Source organism: Idiotropiscis lumnitzeri, chromosome 14, assembly GCF_059441095.1.
Source record: "Idiotropiscis lumnitzeri isolate Australia: NSW breed Sydney's pygmy pipehorse chromosome 14, RoL_Ilum_1.0, whole genome shotgun sequence".
Classification (NCBI taxonomy): Eukaryota; Metazoa; Chordata; class Actinopteri; order Syngnathiformes; family Syngnathidae; genus Idiotropiscis; species Idiotropiscis lumnitzeri.
In genome coordinates this window covers 18708393-18723285 of record NC_142404.1, presented here as the reverse complement: position 1 = coordinate 18723285, position 14893 = coordinate 18708393, and the positions used below count along the sequence as shown (strand labels likewise).

At 48.8% G+C, this 14893-nt stretch overlaps 4 protein-coding genes across 10 annotated transcripts in view; 3 read left to right on the top strand and 1 right to left on the bottom strand.

The window, feature by feature from the left end:
- col6a3 (collagen, type VI, alpha 3) overlaps positions 1–14893 on the top strand; it is a 50071-nt gene that overhangs the window by 19074 nt on the left and 16104 nt on the right. The window contains exons 15-27 of the mRNA XM_088314533.1: positions 57–644; positions 779–1372; positions 3086–3673; positions 3808–4401; positions 4594–5181; positions 5315–5908; positions 6115–6702; positions 6837–7430; positions 9144–9731; positions 9866–10459; positions 10652–11239; positions 12892–13461; positions 14037–14648. Of these exons, the coding sequence (XP_088170659.1) occupies positions 57–644; positions 779–1372; positions 3086–3673; positions 3808–4401; positions 4594–5181; positions 5315–5908; positions 6115–6702; positions 6837–7430; positions 9144–9731; positions 9866–10459; positions 10652–11239; positions 12892–13461; positions 14037–14648 (7680 nt within the window). The remainder of the gene's footprint in view (positions 1–56; positions 645–778; positions 1373–3085; positions 3674–3807; positions 4402–4593; positions 5182–5314; positions 5909–6114; positions 6703–6836; positions 7431–9143; positions 9732–9865; positions 10460–10651; positions 11240–12891; positions 13462–14036; positions 14649–14893) is intronic.
- The window catches only part of mlphb (melanophilin b), a 77186-nt gene that overhangs the window by 52952 nt on the left and 9341 nt on the right, over positions 1–14893 (bottom strand). The window lies entirely within an intron of this gene.
- LOC148323870 (collagen alpha-3(VI) chain-like) lies at positions 1462–2324 on the top strand. The gene has a single exon (XM_088314543.1). The coding sequence runs from the start codon at positions 1507–1509 to the stop codon at positions 2188–2190; it is 684 nt and encodes a 227-aa protein (XP_088170669.1). The 5' UTR covers positions 1462–1506; the 3' UTR covers positions 2191–2324.
- Positions 7520–9164, top strand: LOC148323869 (collagen alpha-3(VI) chain-like). The gene is made up of 2 exons (XM_088314542.1): positions 7520–8210; positions 8344–9164. Exons 1-2 carry the CDS (start codon positions 7565–7567, stop codon positions 9015–9017), a joined length of 1320 nt encoding a protein of 439 aa, XP_088170668.1. The 5' UTR covers positions 7520–7564; the 3' UTR covers positions 9018–9164.

Sequence of the window (14893 nt, the reverse complement as noted above, 5' to 3'; positions counted from 1 at the left end):
GAGATTTCAGGTAGGGTCAGTGTCTCTTTATCACTTGTCCTCCCGTCTTTTCTCAGGTGACGCGAAAAAGGATATTGTATTCCTTCTGGATGGTTCTGATGGAACAAGGAATGGCTTCCCAGCCGTGCGCAATTTTGTTGAGCAAGTGGTGGAGAAGCTCAATGTGGGCGTAGACAAAGACCGTGTCTCTGTAGTCCAGTACAGCAGCAATGCAGATGCCAATTTTTATCTGAACGCATACACCACAAAAGAGGATGTTGTGGGTGCAGTCAGAGGTCTCCGACACAGAGGAGGCCGACCCCTCAACACAGGGGCTGCCCTCCGATTTGTCAGGGACAATGTCTTTACAAACTCCTCAGGGAGTCGGCGCTCGCAAGGTGTCCCGCAAATCTTGATCCTGCTGAACGGGGGAAGGTCTTTTGACAGGGTTGATGCGCCAGCCTCTGCTCTCAAACAGCAGGGCGTCTTTACAATCAGTATTGGAACACAGAACTCTGACAGCAGCGAGCTGAAAAAGATCTCCCATGACCGTAGTCATGCTCTAGCAGTTTCTGAGCTCTCTGACCTACCCAGTGTCCAAGAACAGCTCTCTTCTGCAATAAGCAGGGTACTCAGAGCCACACCTATGACACCAACAGTGACGGGTAAGCGAGAACTCTGTCAGAAACAGATGACAAGCTCACAGTTTTTCAAATGTGTAAGCAGGCTTGCGTCAACATTTGGCTATCAGATACTAGAAGCTGGGTTCTTAATACATGTCATGTTTTGTTTGACGTAGCGGACAGATCGGGAAGGGATGTTGTTTTCTTGTTGGATGGCTCAAACGCCACAAGAAACTCATTCCCAGCTATGAAGGACTTTGTCCAAAGAGTCGTAGAGACGCTGAGTTTGGATGACAGCAATGATCGCGTCTCCCTGGTTCAGTATAGCAGAGATGCAGTCGTCCAGTTCTATCTGAACACGTACACAACAAAGGACGAGATCCTAGACATTGTCAGAGGAATGCAGCACAGAGGTGGAAGACCCCTCAACACCGGAGCAGCTCTCCAGTACTTGAGGGATAATGTCTTCACATCCTCGGCCGGCAGCAGACACCTTGAGGGGGTCCCACAGATCCTAATCTTGCTCAGCGGTGGAAGGTCTTTTGACAGTGTGGATGCGCCAGCTTCAGCTCTCAAACAGCTGGGAGTGCTGATCATTGCAATCGGCACCAGAAACTCCGATAGCGGAGAGCTGCTGAAGATAGCCCATGACCCCAGATACGCTGTATCAGTGCCTGAATTCACTGACCTCCCCAGTGTCCAACAACAGCTTCAGTCTTCCGTGGAGGCTGTTGTGATTGACGTCGCGCCAGAAACGCCATCAGTAATTGGTACGTGTACAAGCACAGCACTCACTGGGCAGGGCGACCTATCTGATCACCACTTAAAGTCATTGGTCCAGTCAAGAGTTAATCTTGACCTTAGACAAGACTGACAAGGAAACAGGCAGCTGTTTCCCAATAAAATGAGATTTCAGGTAGGGTCAGTGTCTCTTTATCACTTGTCCTCCCGTCTTTTCTCAGCCGACACGAAAAAGGATATTGTATTTCTTCTGGATGGTTCTGATGGAACAAGGAATGGCTTCACAGCCATGCGCAATTTTGTTGAACAAGAGGTGGAGAAGCTCAATGTGGGCGTAAACAAAGACCGCGTCTCTGTGGTCCAGTACAGCAGCAATGCAGATGCCAATTTTTACCTGAACACATACAACACACCAGAGGATGTTGTGGGTGCAGTCAGAGGGCTCCGACACAGAGGCGGCCGACCCCTCAACACAGGGGCTGCCCTCCGATACCTCAGGGACAACGTCTTTACAAACTCCTCAGGGAGTCGGCGCTCGCAAGGTGTCCCGCAGATCTTGATCCTGCTGAATGGCGGAAGGTCTTTTGACAGCGTTGAAGCGCCAGCCTCTGCTCTCAAAAAGCAGGGCGTCTTTACAATCAGTATTGGAACACAAAACTCTGACAGCAGCGAGCTGGAAAAGATCTCCCATGACCCTAGTCATGCTCTAGCAGTTTCTGAGCTCTCTGACCTGCCCAGTGTCCAAGAACAGATCACCTCTGCGATAAGCAGGGTACTAAGAGCCACACCCATGATGCCAACAGTGACGGGTAAGCGAAAATTCTATCTCAAATATATGACAAGTTGACTAATTTTCAAACAGGTGAACAGGTTTGTGTCTATATTTGGCTAACAAGTAGTATAAGCTGGGTTCTTATACGTCTCATTTTGTGTTTACCGTAGCGGGCAGATCGGGAAGGGATGTCGTTTTCTTGTTGGATAGCTCGGACGCCACAAGAAACTCATTCCCAGCTATGAAGGACTTTGTCCAAAGAGTCGTAGAGACGCTGAGTTTGGATGACAGCAATGATCGCGTCTCCCTGGTTCAGTATAGCAGAGATGCAGCCATTCAGTTCTATCTGAACACATACACAACAAAGGACGAGATCCTTGACAGTGTCAGAGGAATGCAGCACAGAGGTGGAAGACCCCTCAACACCGGAGCAGCGCTCCAGTACTTGAGGGATAATGTCTTCACAACCCCTGCCGGAAGCAGACGCCTTGAAGGCATCCCACAGATACTAATTTTGCTTAGCGGCGGAAGGTCTGTTGACAGTGTGGATGCGCCAGCTTCTGCACTCAAACAGCTGGGAGTGCTGATCATTGCCATCGGCACCAAAAACTCCGATAGCGGAGAGCTGCAGAAGGTAGCCCACGACACCAGATACGCTGTATCGGTGTCTGAATTCACTGACCTCCCCAGTGTCCAACAACAGCTTCAGTCTTCCGTGGAGGCTGTTGTGATGGACGTCACGCCAGAAACGCCATCAGTACTTGGTACGTGTACAAAAACAGCACTCAGTGGTCAGGGGCGGCCTATCTTATCTCCGTTCCCAAGCACCATTTACAGTCATTGATCCTGTCACAAGTTAATATTGACTTTAGAAATGACTGACGGGGAAACAGGCAGCTGTTTCCCAATAAAATGAGATTTCAGGTAGGGTCAGTGTCTCTTTATCACTTGTCCTCCCGTCTTTTCTCAGGTGACGCGAAAAAGGATATTGTATTCCTTCTGGATGGTTCTGATGGAACAAGGAATGGCTTCCCAGCCGTGCGCAATTTTGTTGAGCAAGTGGTGGAGAAGCTCAATGTGGGCGTAGACAAAGACCGTGTCTCTGTAGTCCAGTACAGCAGCAATGCAGATGCCAATTTTTATCTGAACGCATACACCACAAAAGAGGATGTTGTGGGTGCAGTCAGAGGGCTCCGACACAGAGGAGGCCGACCCCTCAACACAGGGGCTGCCCTCCGATTTGTCAGGGACAATGTCTTTACAAACTCCTCAGGGAGTCGGCGCTCGCAAGGTGTCCCGCAAATCTTGATCCTGCTGAACGGGGGAAGGTCTTTTGACAGGGTTGATGCGCCAGCCTCTGCTCTCAAACAGCAGGGCGTCTTTACAATCAGTATTGGAACACAGAACTCTGACAGCAGCGAGCTGAAAAAGATCTCCCATGACCCTAGTCATGCTCTAGCAGTTTCTGAGCTCTCTGACCTACCCAGTGTCCAAGAACAGCTCTCTTCTGCGATAAGCAGGGTACTCAGAGCCACACCTATGACACCAACAGTGACGGGTAAGCGAGAACTCTGTCAGAAACAGATGACAAGCTCACAGTTTTTCAAATGTGTAAGCAGGCTTGCGTCAACATTTGGCTATCAGATACTAGAAGCTGGGTTCTTAATACATGTCATGTTTTGTTTGACGTAGCGGACAGATCGGGAAGGGATGTTGTTTTCTTGTTGGATGGCTCAAACGCCACAAGAAACTCATTCCCAGCTATGAGGGACTTTGTCCAAAGAGTCGTAGAGACACTGAGTTTGGATGACGACAAAGATCGCGTCTCCCTGGTGCAGTATAGCAGAGATGCAGTCGTCCAGTTCTATCTGAACACGTACACAACAAAGGACGAGATCCTAGACATTGTCAGAGGAATGCAGCACAGAGGTGGAAGACCCCTCAACACCGGAGCAGCTCTCCAGTACTTGAGGGATAATGTCTTCACATCCTCGGCCGGCAGCAGACACCTTGAGGGGGTCCCACAGATCCTAATCTTGCTCAGCGGTGGAAGGTCTTTTGACAGTGTGGATGCGCCAGCTTCAGCTCTCAAACAGCTGGGAGTGCTGATCATTGCAATCGGCACCAGAAACTCCGATAGCGGAGAGCTGCTGAAGATAGCCCATGACCCCAGATACGCTGTATCAGTGCCTGAATTCACTGACCTCCCCAGTGTCCAACAACAGCTTCAGTCTTCCGTGGAGGCTGTTGTGATTGACGTCGCGCCAGAAACGCCATCAGTAATTGGTACGTGTACAAGCACAGCACTCACTGGGCAGGGCGACCTATCTGATCACCACTTAAAGTCATTGGTCCAGTCAAGAGTTAATCTTGACCTTAGACAAGACTGACAAGGAAACAGGCAGCTGTTTCCCAATAAAATGAGATTTCAGGTAGGGTCAGTGTCTCTTTATCACTTGTCCTCCCGTCTTTTCTCAGCCGACACGAAAAAGGATATTGTATTTCTTCTGGATGGTTCTGATGGAACAAGGAATGGCTTCACAGCCGTGCGCAATTTTGTTGAGCAAGTGGTGGAGAAGCTCAATGTGGGCGTAAACAAAGACCGCGTCTCTGTGGTCCAGTACAGCAGCAATGCAGATGCCAATTTTTACCTGAACGCATACACCACAAAAGAGGATGTTGTGGGTGCAGTCAGAGGGCTCCGACACAGAGGAGGCCGACCCCTCAACACAGGGGCTGCCCTCCGATACCTCAGGGACAACGTCTTTACAAACTCCTCAGGGAGTCGGCGCTCGCAAGGTGTCCCGCAGATCTTGATCCTGCTGAATGGCGGAAGGTCTTTTGACAGCGTTGAAGCGCCAGCCTCTGCTCTCAAAAAGCAGGGCGTCTTTACAATCAGTATTGGAACACAAAACTCTGACAGCAGCGAGCTGGAAAAGATCTCCCATGACCCTAGTCATGCTCTAGCAGTTTCTGAGCTCTCTGACCTGCCCAGTGTCCAAGAACAGATCACCTCTGCGATAAGCAGGGTACTAAGATCCACACCCATGATGCCAACAGTGACGGGTAAGCGAAAATTCTATCTCAAATATATGACAAGTTGACTAATTTTCAAACAGGTGAACAGGTTTGTGTCTATATTTGGCTAACAAGTAGTATAAGCTGGGTTCTTATACGTCTCATTTTGTGTTTACCGTAGCGGGCAGATCGGGAAGGGATGTCGTTTTCTTGTTGGATAGCTCGGACGCCACAAGAAACTCATTCCCAGCTATGAAGGACTTTGTCCAAAGAGTCGTAGAGACGCTGAGTTTGGATGACAGCAATGATCGCGTCTCCCTGGTTCAGTATAGCAGAGATGCAGCCATTCAGTTCTATCTGAACACATACACAACAAAGGACGAGATCCTTGACAGTGTCAGAGGAATGCAGCACAGAGGTGGAAGACCCCTCAACACCGGAGCAGCGCTCCAGTACTTGAGGGATAATGTCTTCACAACCCCTGCCGGAAGCAGACGCCTTGAAGGCATCCCACAGATACTAATTTTGCTTAGCGGCGGAAGGTCTGTTGACAGTGTGGATGCGCCAGCTTCTGCACTCAAACAGCTGGGAGTGCTGATCATTGCCATCGGCACCAAAAACTCCGATAGCGGAGAGCTGCAGAAGGTAGCCCACGACACCAGATACGCTGTATCGGTGTCTGAATTCACTGACCTCCCCAGTGTCCAACAACAGCTTCAGTCTTCCGTGGAGGCTGTTGTGATGGACGTCACGCCAGAAACGCCATCAGTACTTGGTACGTGTACAAAAACAGCACTCAGTGGTCAGGGGCGGCCTATCTTATCTCCATTCCCAAGCACCATTTACAGTCATTGATCCTGTCACAAGTTAATATTGACTTTAGAAATGACTGACGGGGAAACAGGCAGCTGTTTCCCAATAAAATGAGATTTCAGGTAGGGTCAGTGTCTCTTTATCACTTGTCCTCCCGTCTTTTCTCAGGTGACGCGAAAAAGGATATTGTATTCCTTCTGGATGGTTCTGATGGAACAAGGAATGGCTTCCCAGCCGTGCGCAATTTTGTTGAGCAAGTGGTGGAGAAGCTCAATGTGGGCGTAGACAAAGACCGTGTCTCTGTAGTCCAGTACAGCAGCAATGCAGATGCCAATTTTTATCTGAACGCATACACCACAAAAGAGGATGTTGTGGGTGCAGTCAGAGGGCTCCGACACAGAGGAGGCCGACCCCTCAACACAGGGGCTGCCCTCCGATTTGTCAGGGACAATGTCTTTACAAACTCCTCAGGGAGTCGGCGCTCGCAAGGTGTCCCGCAAATCTTGATCCTGCTGAACGGGGGAAGGTCTTTTGACAGGGTTGATGCGCCAGCCTCTGCTCTCAAACAGCAGGGCGTCATTACAATCAGTATTGGAACACAGAACTCTGACAGCAGCGAGCTGAAAAAGATCTCCCATGACCCTAGTCATGCTCTAGCAGTTTCTGAGCTCTCTGACCTACCCAGTGTCCAAGAACAGCTCTCTTCTGCGATAAGCAGGGTACTCAGAGCCACACCTATGACACCAACAGTGACGGGTAAGCGAGAACTCTGTCAGATACAGATGACAAGCTCACAGTTTTTCAAATGTGTAAGCAGGCTTGCGTCAACATTTGGCTATCAGATACTAGAAGCTGGGTTCTTAATACATGTCATGTTTTGTTTGACGTAGCGGACAGATCGGGAAGGGATGTTGTTTTCTTGTTGGATGGCTCAAACGCCACAAGAAACTCATTCCCAGCTATGAGGGACTTTGTCCAAAGAGTCGTAGAGACACTGAGTTTGGATGACGACAAAGATCGCGTCTCCCTGTTGCAGTATAGCAGAGATGCAGTCGTCCAGTTCTATCTGAACACGTACACAACAAAGGACGAGATCCTAGACATTTTCAGAGGAATGCAGCACAGAGGTGGAAGACCCCTCAACACCGGAGCAGCTCTCCAGTACTTGAGGGATAATGTCTTCACATCCTCGGCCGGCAGCAGACACCTTGAGGGGGTCCCACAGATCCTAATCTTGCTCAGCGGTGGAAGGTCTTTTGACAGTGTGGATGCGCCAGCTTCAGCTCTCAAACAGCTGGGAGTGCTGATCATTGCAATCGGCACCAGAAACTCCGATAGCGGAGAGCTGCTGAAGATAGCCCATGACCCCAGATACGCTGTATCAGTGCCTGAATTCACTGACCTCCCCAGTGTCCAACAACAGCTTCAGTCTTCCGTGGAGGCTGTTGTGATTGACGTCGCGCCAGAAACGCCATCAGTAATTGGTACGTGTACAAGCACAGCACTCACTGGGCAGGGCGACCTATCTGATCACCACTTAAAGTCATTGGTCCAGTCAAGAGTTAATCTTGACCTTAGACAAGACTGACAAGGAAACAGGCAGCTGTTTCCCAATAAAATGAGATTTCAGGTAGGGTCAGTGTCTCTTTATCACTTGTCCTCCCGTCTTTTCTCAGCCGACACGAAAAAGGATATTGTATTTCTTCTGGATGGTTCTGATGGAACAAGGAATGGCTTCACAGCCATGCGCAATTTTGTTGAACAAGAGGTGGAGAAGCTCAATGTGGGCGTAAACAAAGACCGCGTCTCTGTGGTCCAGTACAGCAGCAATGCAGATGCCAATTTTTACCTGAACACATACAACACACCAGAGGATGTTGTGGGTGCAGTCAGAGGGCTCCGACACAGAGGCGGCCGACCCCTCAACACAGGGGCTGCCCTCCGATACCTCAGGGACAACGTCTTTACAAACTCCTCAGGGAGTCGGCGCTCGCAAGGTGTCCCGCAGATCTTGATCCTGCTGAATGGCGGAAGGTCTTTTGACAGCGTTGAAGCGCCAGCCTCTGCTCTCAAAAAGCAGGGCGTCTTTACAATCAGTATTGGAACACAAAACTCTGACAGCAGCGAGCTGGAAAAGATCTCCCATGACCCTAGTCATGCTCTAGCAGTTTCTGAGCTCTCTGACCTGCCCAGTGTCCAAGAACAGATCACCTCTGCGATAAGCAGGGTACTAAGAGCCACACCCATGATGCCAACAGTGACGGGTAAGCGAAAATTCTATCTCAAATATATGACAAGTTGACTAATTTTCAAACAGGTGAACAGGTTTGTGTCTATATTTGGCTAACAAGTAGTATAAGCTGGGTTCTTATACGTCTCATTTTGTGTTTACCGTAGCGGGCAGATCGGGAAGGGATGTCGTTTTCTTGTTGGATAGCTCGGACGCCACAAGAAACTCATTCCCAGCTATGAAGGACTTTGTCCAAAGAGTCGTAGAGACGCTGAGTTTGGATGACAGCAATGATCGCGTCTCCCTGGTTCAGTATAGCAGAGATGCAGCCATTCAGTTCTATCTGAACACATACACAACAAAGGACGAGATCCTTGACAGTGTCAGAGGAATGCAGCACAGAGGTGGAAGACCCCTCAACACCGGAGCAGCGCTCCAGTACTTGAGGGATAATGTCTTCACAACCCCTGCCGGAAGCAGACGCCTTGAAGGCATCCCACAGATACTAATTTTGCTTAGCGGCGGAAGGTCTGTTGACAGTGTGGATGCGCCAGCTTCTGCACTCAAACAGCTGGGAGTGCTGATCATTGCCATCGGCACCAAAAACTCCGATAGCGGAGAGCTGCAGAAGGTAGCCCACGACACCAGATACGCTGTATCGGTGTCTGAATTCACTGACCTCCCCAGTGTCCAACAACAGCTTCAGTCTTCCGTGGAGGCTGTTGTGATGGACGTCACGCCAGAAACGCCATCAGTACTTGGTACGTGTACAAAAACAGCACTCAGTGGACAGGGGCGGCCTATCTTATCTCCGTTCCCAAGCACCATTTACAGTCATTGATCCTGTCACAAGTTAATATTGACTTTAGAAATGACTGACGGGGAAACAGGCAGCTGTTTCCCAATAAAATGAGATTTCAGGTAGGGTCAGTGTCTCTTTATCACTTGTCCTCCCGTCTTTTCTCAGGTGACGCGAAAAAGGATATTGTATTCCTTCTGGATGGTTCTGATGGAACAAGGAATGGCTTCCCAGCCGTGCGCAATTTTGTTGAGCAAGTGGTGGAGAAGCTCAATGTGGGCGTAGACAAAGACCGTGTCTCTGTAGTCCAGTACAGCAGCAATGCAGATGCCAATTTTTATCTGAACGCATACACCACAAAAGAGGATGTTGTGGGTGCAGTCAGAGGGCTCCGACACAGAGGAGGCCGACCCCTCAACACAGGGGCTGCCCTCCGATTTGTCAGGGACAATGTCTTTACAAACTCCTCAGGGAGTCGGCGCTCGCAAGGTGTCCCGCAAATCTTGATCCTGCTGAACGGGGGAAGGTCTTTTGACAGGGTTGATGCGCCAGCCTCTGCTCTCAAACAGCAGGGCGTCATTACAATCAGTATTGGAACACAGAACTCTGACAGCAGCGAGCTGAAAAAGATCTCCCATGACCGTAGTCATGCTCTAGCAGTTTCTGAGCTCTCTGACCTACCCAGTGTCCAAGAACAGCTCTCTTCTGCAATAAGCAGGGTACTCAGAGCCACACCTATGACACCAACAGTGACGGGTAAGCGAGAACTCTGTCAGAAACAGATGACAAGCTCACAGTTTTTCAAATGTGTAAGCAGGCTTGCGTCAACATTTGGCTATCAGATACTAGAAGCTGGGTTCTTAATACATGTCATGTTTTGTTTGACGTAGCGGACAGATCGGGAAGGGATGTTGTTTTCTTGTTGGATGGCTCAAACGCCACAAGAAACTCATTCCCAGCTATGAGGGACTTTGTCCAAATAGTCGTAGAGACACTGAGTTTGGATGACGACAAAGATCGCGTCTCCCTGGTGCAGTATAGCAGAGATGCAGTCGTCCAGTTCTATCTGAACACGTACACAACAAAGGACGAGATCCTAGACATTGTCAGAGGAATGCAGCACAGAGGTGGAAGACCCCTCAACACCGGAGCAGCTCTCCAGTACTTGAGGAATAATGTCTTCACATCCTCGGCCGGCAGCAGACACCTTGAGGGGGTCCCACAGATCCTAATCTTGCTCAGCGGTGGAAGGTCTTTTGACAGTGTGGATGCGCCAGCTTCAGCTCTCAAACAGCTGGGAGTGCTGATCATTGCAATCGGCACCAGAAACTCCGATAGCGGAGAGCTGCAGAAGATAGCCCATGACCCCAGATACGCTGTATCAGTGCCTGAATTCACTGACCTCCCCAGTGTCCAACAACAGCTTCAGTCTTCCGTGGAGGCTGTTGTGATTGACGTCGCGCCAGAAACGCCATCAGTAATTGGTACGTGTACAAGCACAGCACTCACTGGGCAGGGCGACCTATCTGATCACCACTTAAAGTCATTGGTCCAGTCAAGAGTTAATCTTGACCTTAGACAAGACTGACAAGGAAACAGGCAGCTGTTTCCCAATAAAATGAGATTTCAGGTAGGGTCAGTGTCTCTTTATCACTTGTCCTCCCGTCTTTTCTCAGCTGACACGAAAAAGGATATTGTATTTCTTCTGGATGGTTCTGATGGAACAAGGAATGGCTTCACAGCCATGCGCAATTTTGTTGAACAAGTGGTGGAGAAGCTCAATGTGGGCGTAAACAAAGACCGCGTCTCTGTGGTCCAGTACAGCAGCAATGCAGATGCCAATTTTTACCTGAACACATACAACACACCAGAGGATGTTGTGGGTGCAGTCAGAGGGCTCCGACACAGAGGAGGCCGACCCCTCAACACAGGGGCTGCCCTCCGATACCTCAGGGACAACGTCTTTACAAACTCCTCAGGGAGTCGGCGCTCGCAAGGTGTCCCGCAGATCTTGATCCTGCTGAATGGCGGAAGGTCTTTTGACAGCGTTGAAGCGCCAGCCTCTGCTCTCAAAAAGCAGGGCGTCTTTACAATCAGTATTGGAACACAAAACTCTGACAGCAGCGAGCTGGAAAAGATCTCCCATGACCCTAGTCATGCTCTAGCAGTTTCTGAGCTCTCTGACCTGCCCAGTGTCCAAGAACAGATCACCTCTGCGATAAGCAGGGTACTAAGAGCCACATCCATGACGCCAACAGTGACGGGTAAGCGAGAATTCTATCTCAAATATATGACAAGTTGACTAAGTTTCAAACAGGTGAACAGGTTTGTGTCTATATTTGGCTAACAAGTAGTATAAGCTGGGTTCTTATACGTCTCATTTTGTGTTTACCGTAGCGGGCAGATCGGGAAGGGATGTCGTTTTCTTGTTGGATAGCTCGGACGCCACAAGAAACTCATTCCCAGCTATGAAGGACTTTGTCCAAAGAGTCGTAGAGACGCTGAGTTTGGATGACAGCAATGATCGCGTCTCCCTGGTTCAGTATAGCAGAGATGCAGCCATTCAGTTCTATCTGAACACATACACAACAAAGGACGAGATCCTTGACAGTGTCAGAGGAATGCAGCACAGAGGTGGAAGACCCCTCAACACCGGAGCAGCGCTCCAGTACTTGAGGGATAATGTCTTCACAACCCCTGCCGGAAGCAGACGCCTTGAAGGCATCCCACAGATACTAATTTTGCTTAGCGGCGGAAGGTCTGTTGACAGTGTGGATGCGCCAGCTTCTGCACTCAAACAGCTGGGAGTGCTGATCATTGCCATCGGCACCAAAAACTCCGATAGCGGAGAGCTGCAGAAGGTAGCCCACGACACCAGATACGCTGTATCGGTGTCTGAATTCACTGACCTCCCCAGTGTCCAACAACAGCTTCAGTCTTCCGTGGAGGCTGTTGTGATGGACGTCACGCCAGAAACGCCATCAGTACTTGGTACGTGTACAAAAACAGCACTCAGTGGACAGGGGCGGCCTATCTTATCTCCGTTCCCAAGCACCATTTACAGTCATTGATCCTGTCACAAGTTAATATTGACTTTAGAAATGACTGACGGGGAAACAGGCAGCTGTTTCCCAATAAAATGAGATTTCAGGTAGGGTCAGTGTCTCTTTATCACTTGTCCTCCCGTCTTTTCTCAGGTGACGCGAAAAAGGATATTGTATTCCTTCTGGATGGTTCTGATGGAACAAGGAATGGCTTCCCAGCCGTGCGCAATTTTGTTGAGCAAGTGGTGGAGAAGCTCAATGTGGGCGTAGACAAAGACCGTGTCTCTGTAGTCCAGTACAGCAGCAATGCAGATGCCAATTTTTATCTGAACGCATACACCACAAAAGAGGATGTTGTGGGTGCAGTCAGAGGGCTCCGACACAGAGGAGGCCGACCCCTCAACACAGGGGCTGCCCTCCGATTTGTCAGGGACAATGTCTTTACAAACTCCTCAGGGAGTCGGCGCTCGCAAGGTGTCCCGCAAATCTTGATCCTGCTGAACGGGGGAAGGTCTTTTGACAGGGTTGATGCGCCAGCCTCTGCTCTCAAACAGCAGGGCGTCTTTACAATCAGTATTGGAACACAGAACTCTGACAGCAGCGAGCTGAAAAAGATCTCCCATGACCCTAGTCATGCTATAGCAGTTTATGAGCTCTCTGACCTGCCCAGTGTCCAAGAACAGCTCACCTCAGCGATCAGCAGGCTACTCAGAGCAACACCCATGACACCAACAGTAACGGGTATGTAAGATATCAATCCCAAAAGAATGACAAGTTCACAGTTTTTCAAATGTGTAAACAGGCTTGCATCAACATTTGGCGACCAGATGGTAGAAGATGGGTTCTTAATATTTCTGATTTTGTTACCGTAGCAGACAAATCGGGAAGGGATGTTGTTTTCTTGTTGGATGGCTCTGATGCCACAAGAAACTCATTCCCAGCTATGAGGGACTTTGTCCAAAGAGTCATCGAGACACTGAGTTTGGATGACAACAAAGATTGCGTCTCCCTTGTTCAGTATAGCGGAGATGCAGCCGTCCAATTCTATCTGAACACGTACACAACAAAGGACGAGATCCTTGACATTGTCAGAGGATTGCGGCACAAAGGTGGAAGACCCCTCAACACCGGAGCAGCTCTCCAGTACTTGAGGGAAAATGTCTTTACAGCCTCTGCCGGCAGCAGGCGTCAGCAAGGTGTTCAACAGCTCTTGATCCTTCTCAAAGGCGGAAGGTCTTTTGACCGTGTGGATGTGCCAGCTTCTGCTCTTAAACAGTTGGGTGTTCTCATCTTTGCCATCGGAACCCGAAGCTCTGATAGCAGAGAGTTGCAGAAGATAGCCCACGATCCCAGATATGTTTTTTCTGTGCCTGAATTCACAGACCTTTCCTCTTTAATGAGCAGGATGCTAAGTGCTTTGTCCATGAAACCAACAGTTACTGGTAAGTAAATTCTTCAGCACTTTTCCTCCCATCCATCTGCAGCTCATTTATAGGATGGGTATAAATCAGTAACATTTAAGAAAAATGAAATTTAAACAACACATCACTTCCTTGTTGAAGGGTTTGACCAAATGTTTTGACAGTGTTTAAAACTTTTCCCTTCCCACATCCCTCTCCTCTTCTAATTCAGATTAAATGTTACCCATGAATCTTTCCAAAGAATCTGAACCCTGCGGATGTTTTCCTTTCTGTTCCTGTCATTTCATGTTCCAAGTTTATTGCCCCTTACTGTTTGTTATACGGGGCAGCATGGTGGGCGACTCGTTAGCACGTCCGCCTCACAGTTAGGAGGTGTAGGGTTTGATTCCGGCTCCGGCCCTAATGATAGCCTTTGTCAGTTACTCAACCAACCAAATGCCTAACTCTGTTTATGTGATATAAATTCTCCAACTGTTGTGTTTAATTTCAGCAGTAATGGAATAGCTCCCGGTGCTATTTTTCCAAAGGCTTTAACCTAACATTTTAATTTCCCTTGGAAAAAATGGAACTAACATACTATTTTCCTCTTTCCTTAGCCGAGTCACAAGGCCCCCGAAGGGACATCATCTTTGTCATCGACGGATCTGATGGCATTGGAAGAGATTTCCCTATCATCCAGGAGTTCATTCGTAGGGCTGTGGACAATCTGAACGTGGGCGAAAATAAGATCCGAATTGGCGTGGTTCAGTTTGCTGATTATGCGCAGGCTGACATGTATCTGAACACACATACAACCAAAGAAGACGTCATGAATGCTGTCAGGGGCTTAAGGCAGCGGGGAGGCACACAGCGTAACCTTGGTCAGGCTTTACAATTTGTCAGTGAAGATGTGCTGACAGCTGCACGAGGTAGCAGGAAACAAGAGGGTGTACCTCAGTTTTTGGTTGTCATCTCCAGTGGGTCTCCGACAGATGACATTAATCGTCCGGCATCCACTCTCAAGCGATCAAGAGTTATTCCATTCAGCATTGGAACCAGAGATGTGAAGACAAAGGATCTGCAAATCGTGTCCTTTGTACCCAACTTTGCCTACACTGTTGATGATCTTCCAAGCTTGGATACAGTTCAAGAAACAATAATCAATACGCTTACTGAATTATCAGACGATGACATTGCCAGGATCATCCCACAATTCCCAGTAATTGAAGGTAGATATATATTCTACTGCACTGATGTGAACTTGATTGTTGAACTTGTTATACAGTGACTGACCACACCTATTTATTAAGAATGTATAATTAATGGCCATTGATGTTTTCAAACCCAAACAAATTTTCCAAAAAGGCTGAGGAACATTCACGTTTTCTCAAAAAACAGTGGCGAAATTGGAAAAATAAATTCTGCAAAAATTATGTGGGGATCAACTGTATATCGTTTCTTAGCTCATGTTGCA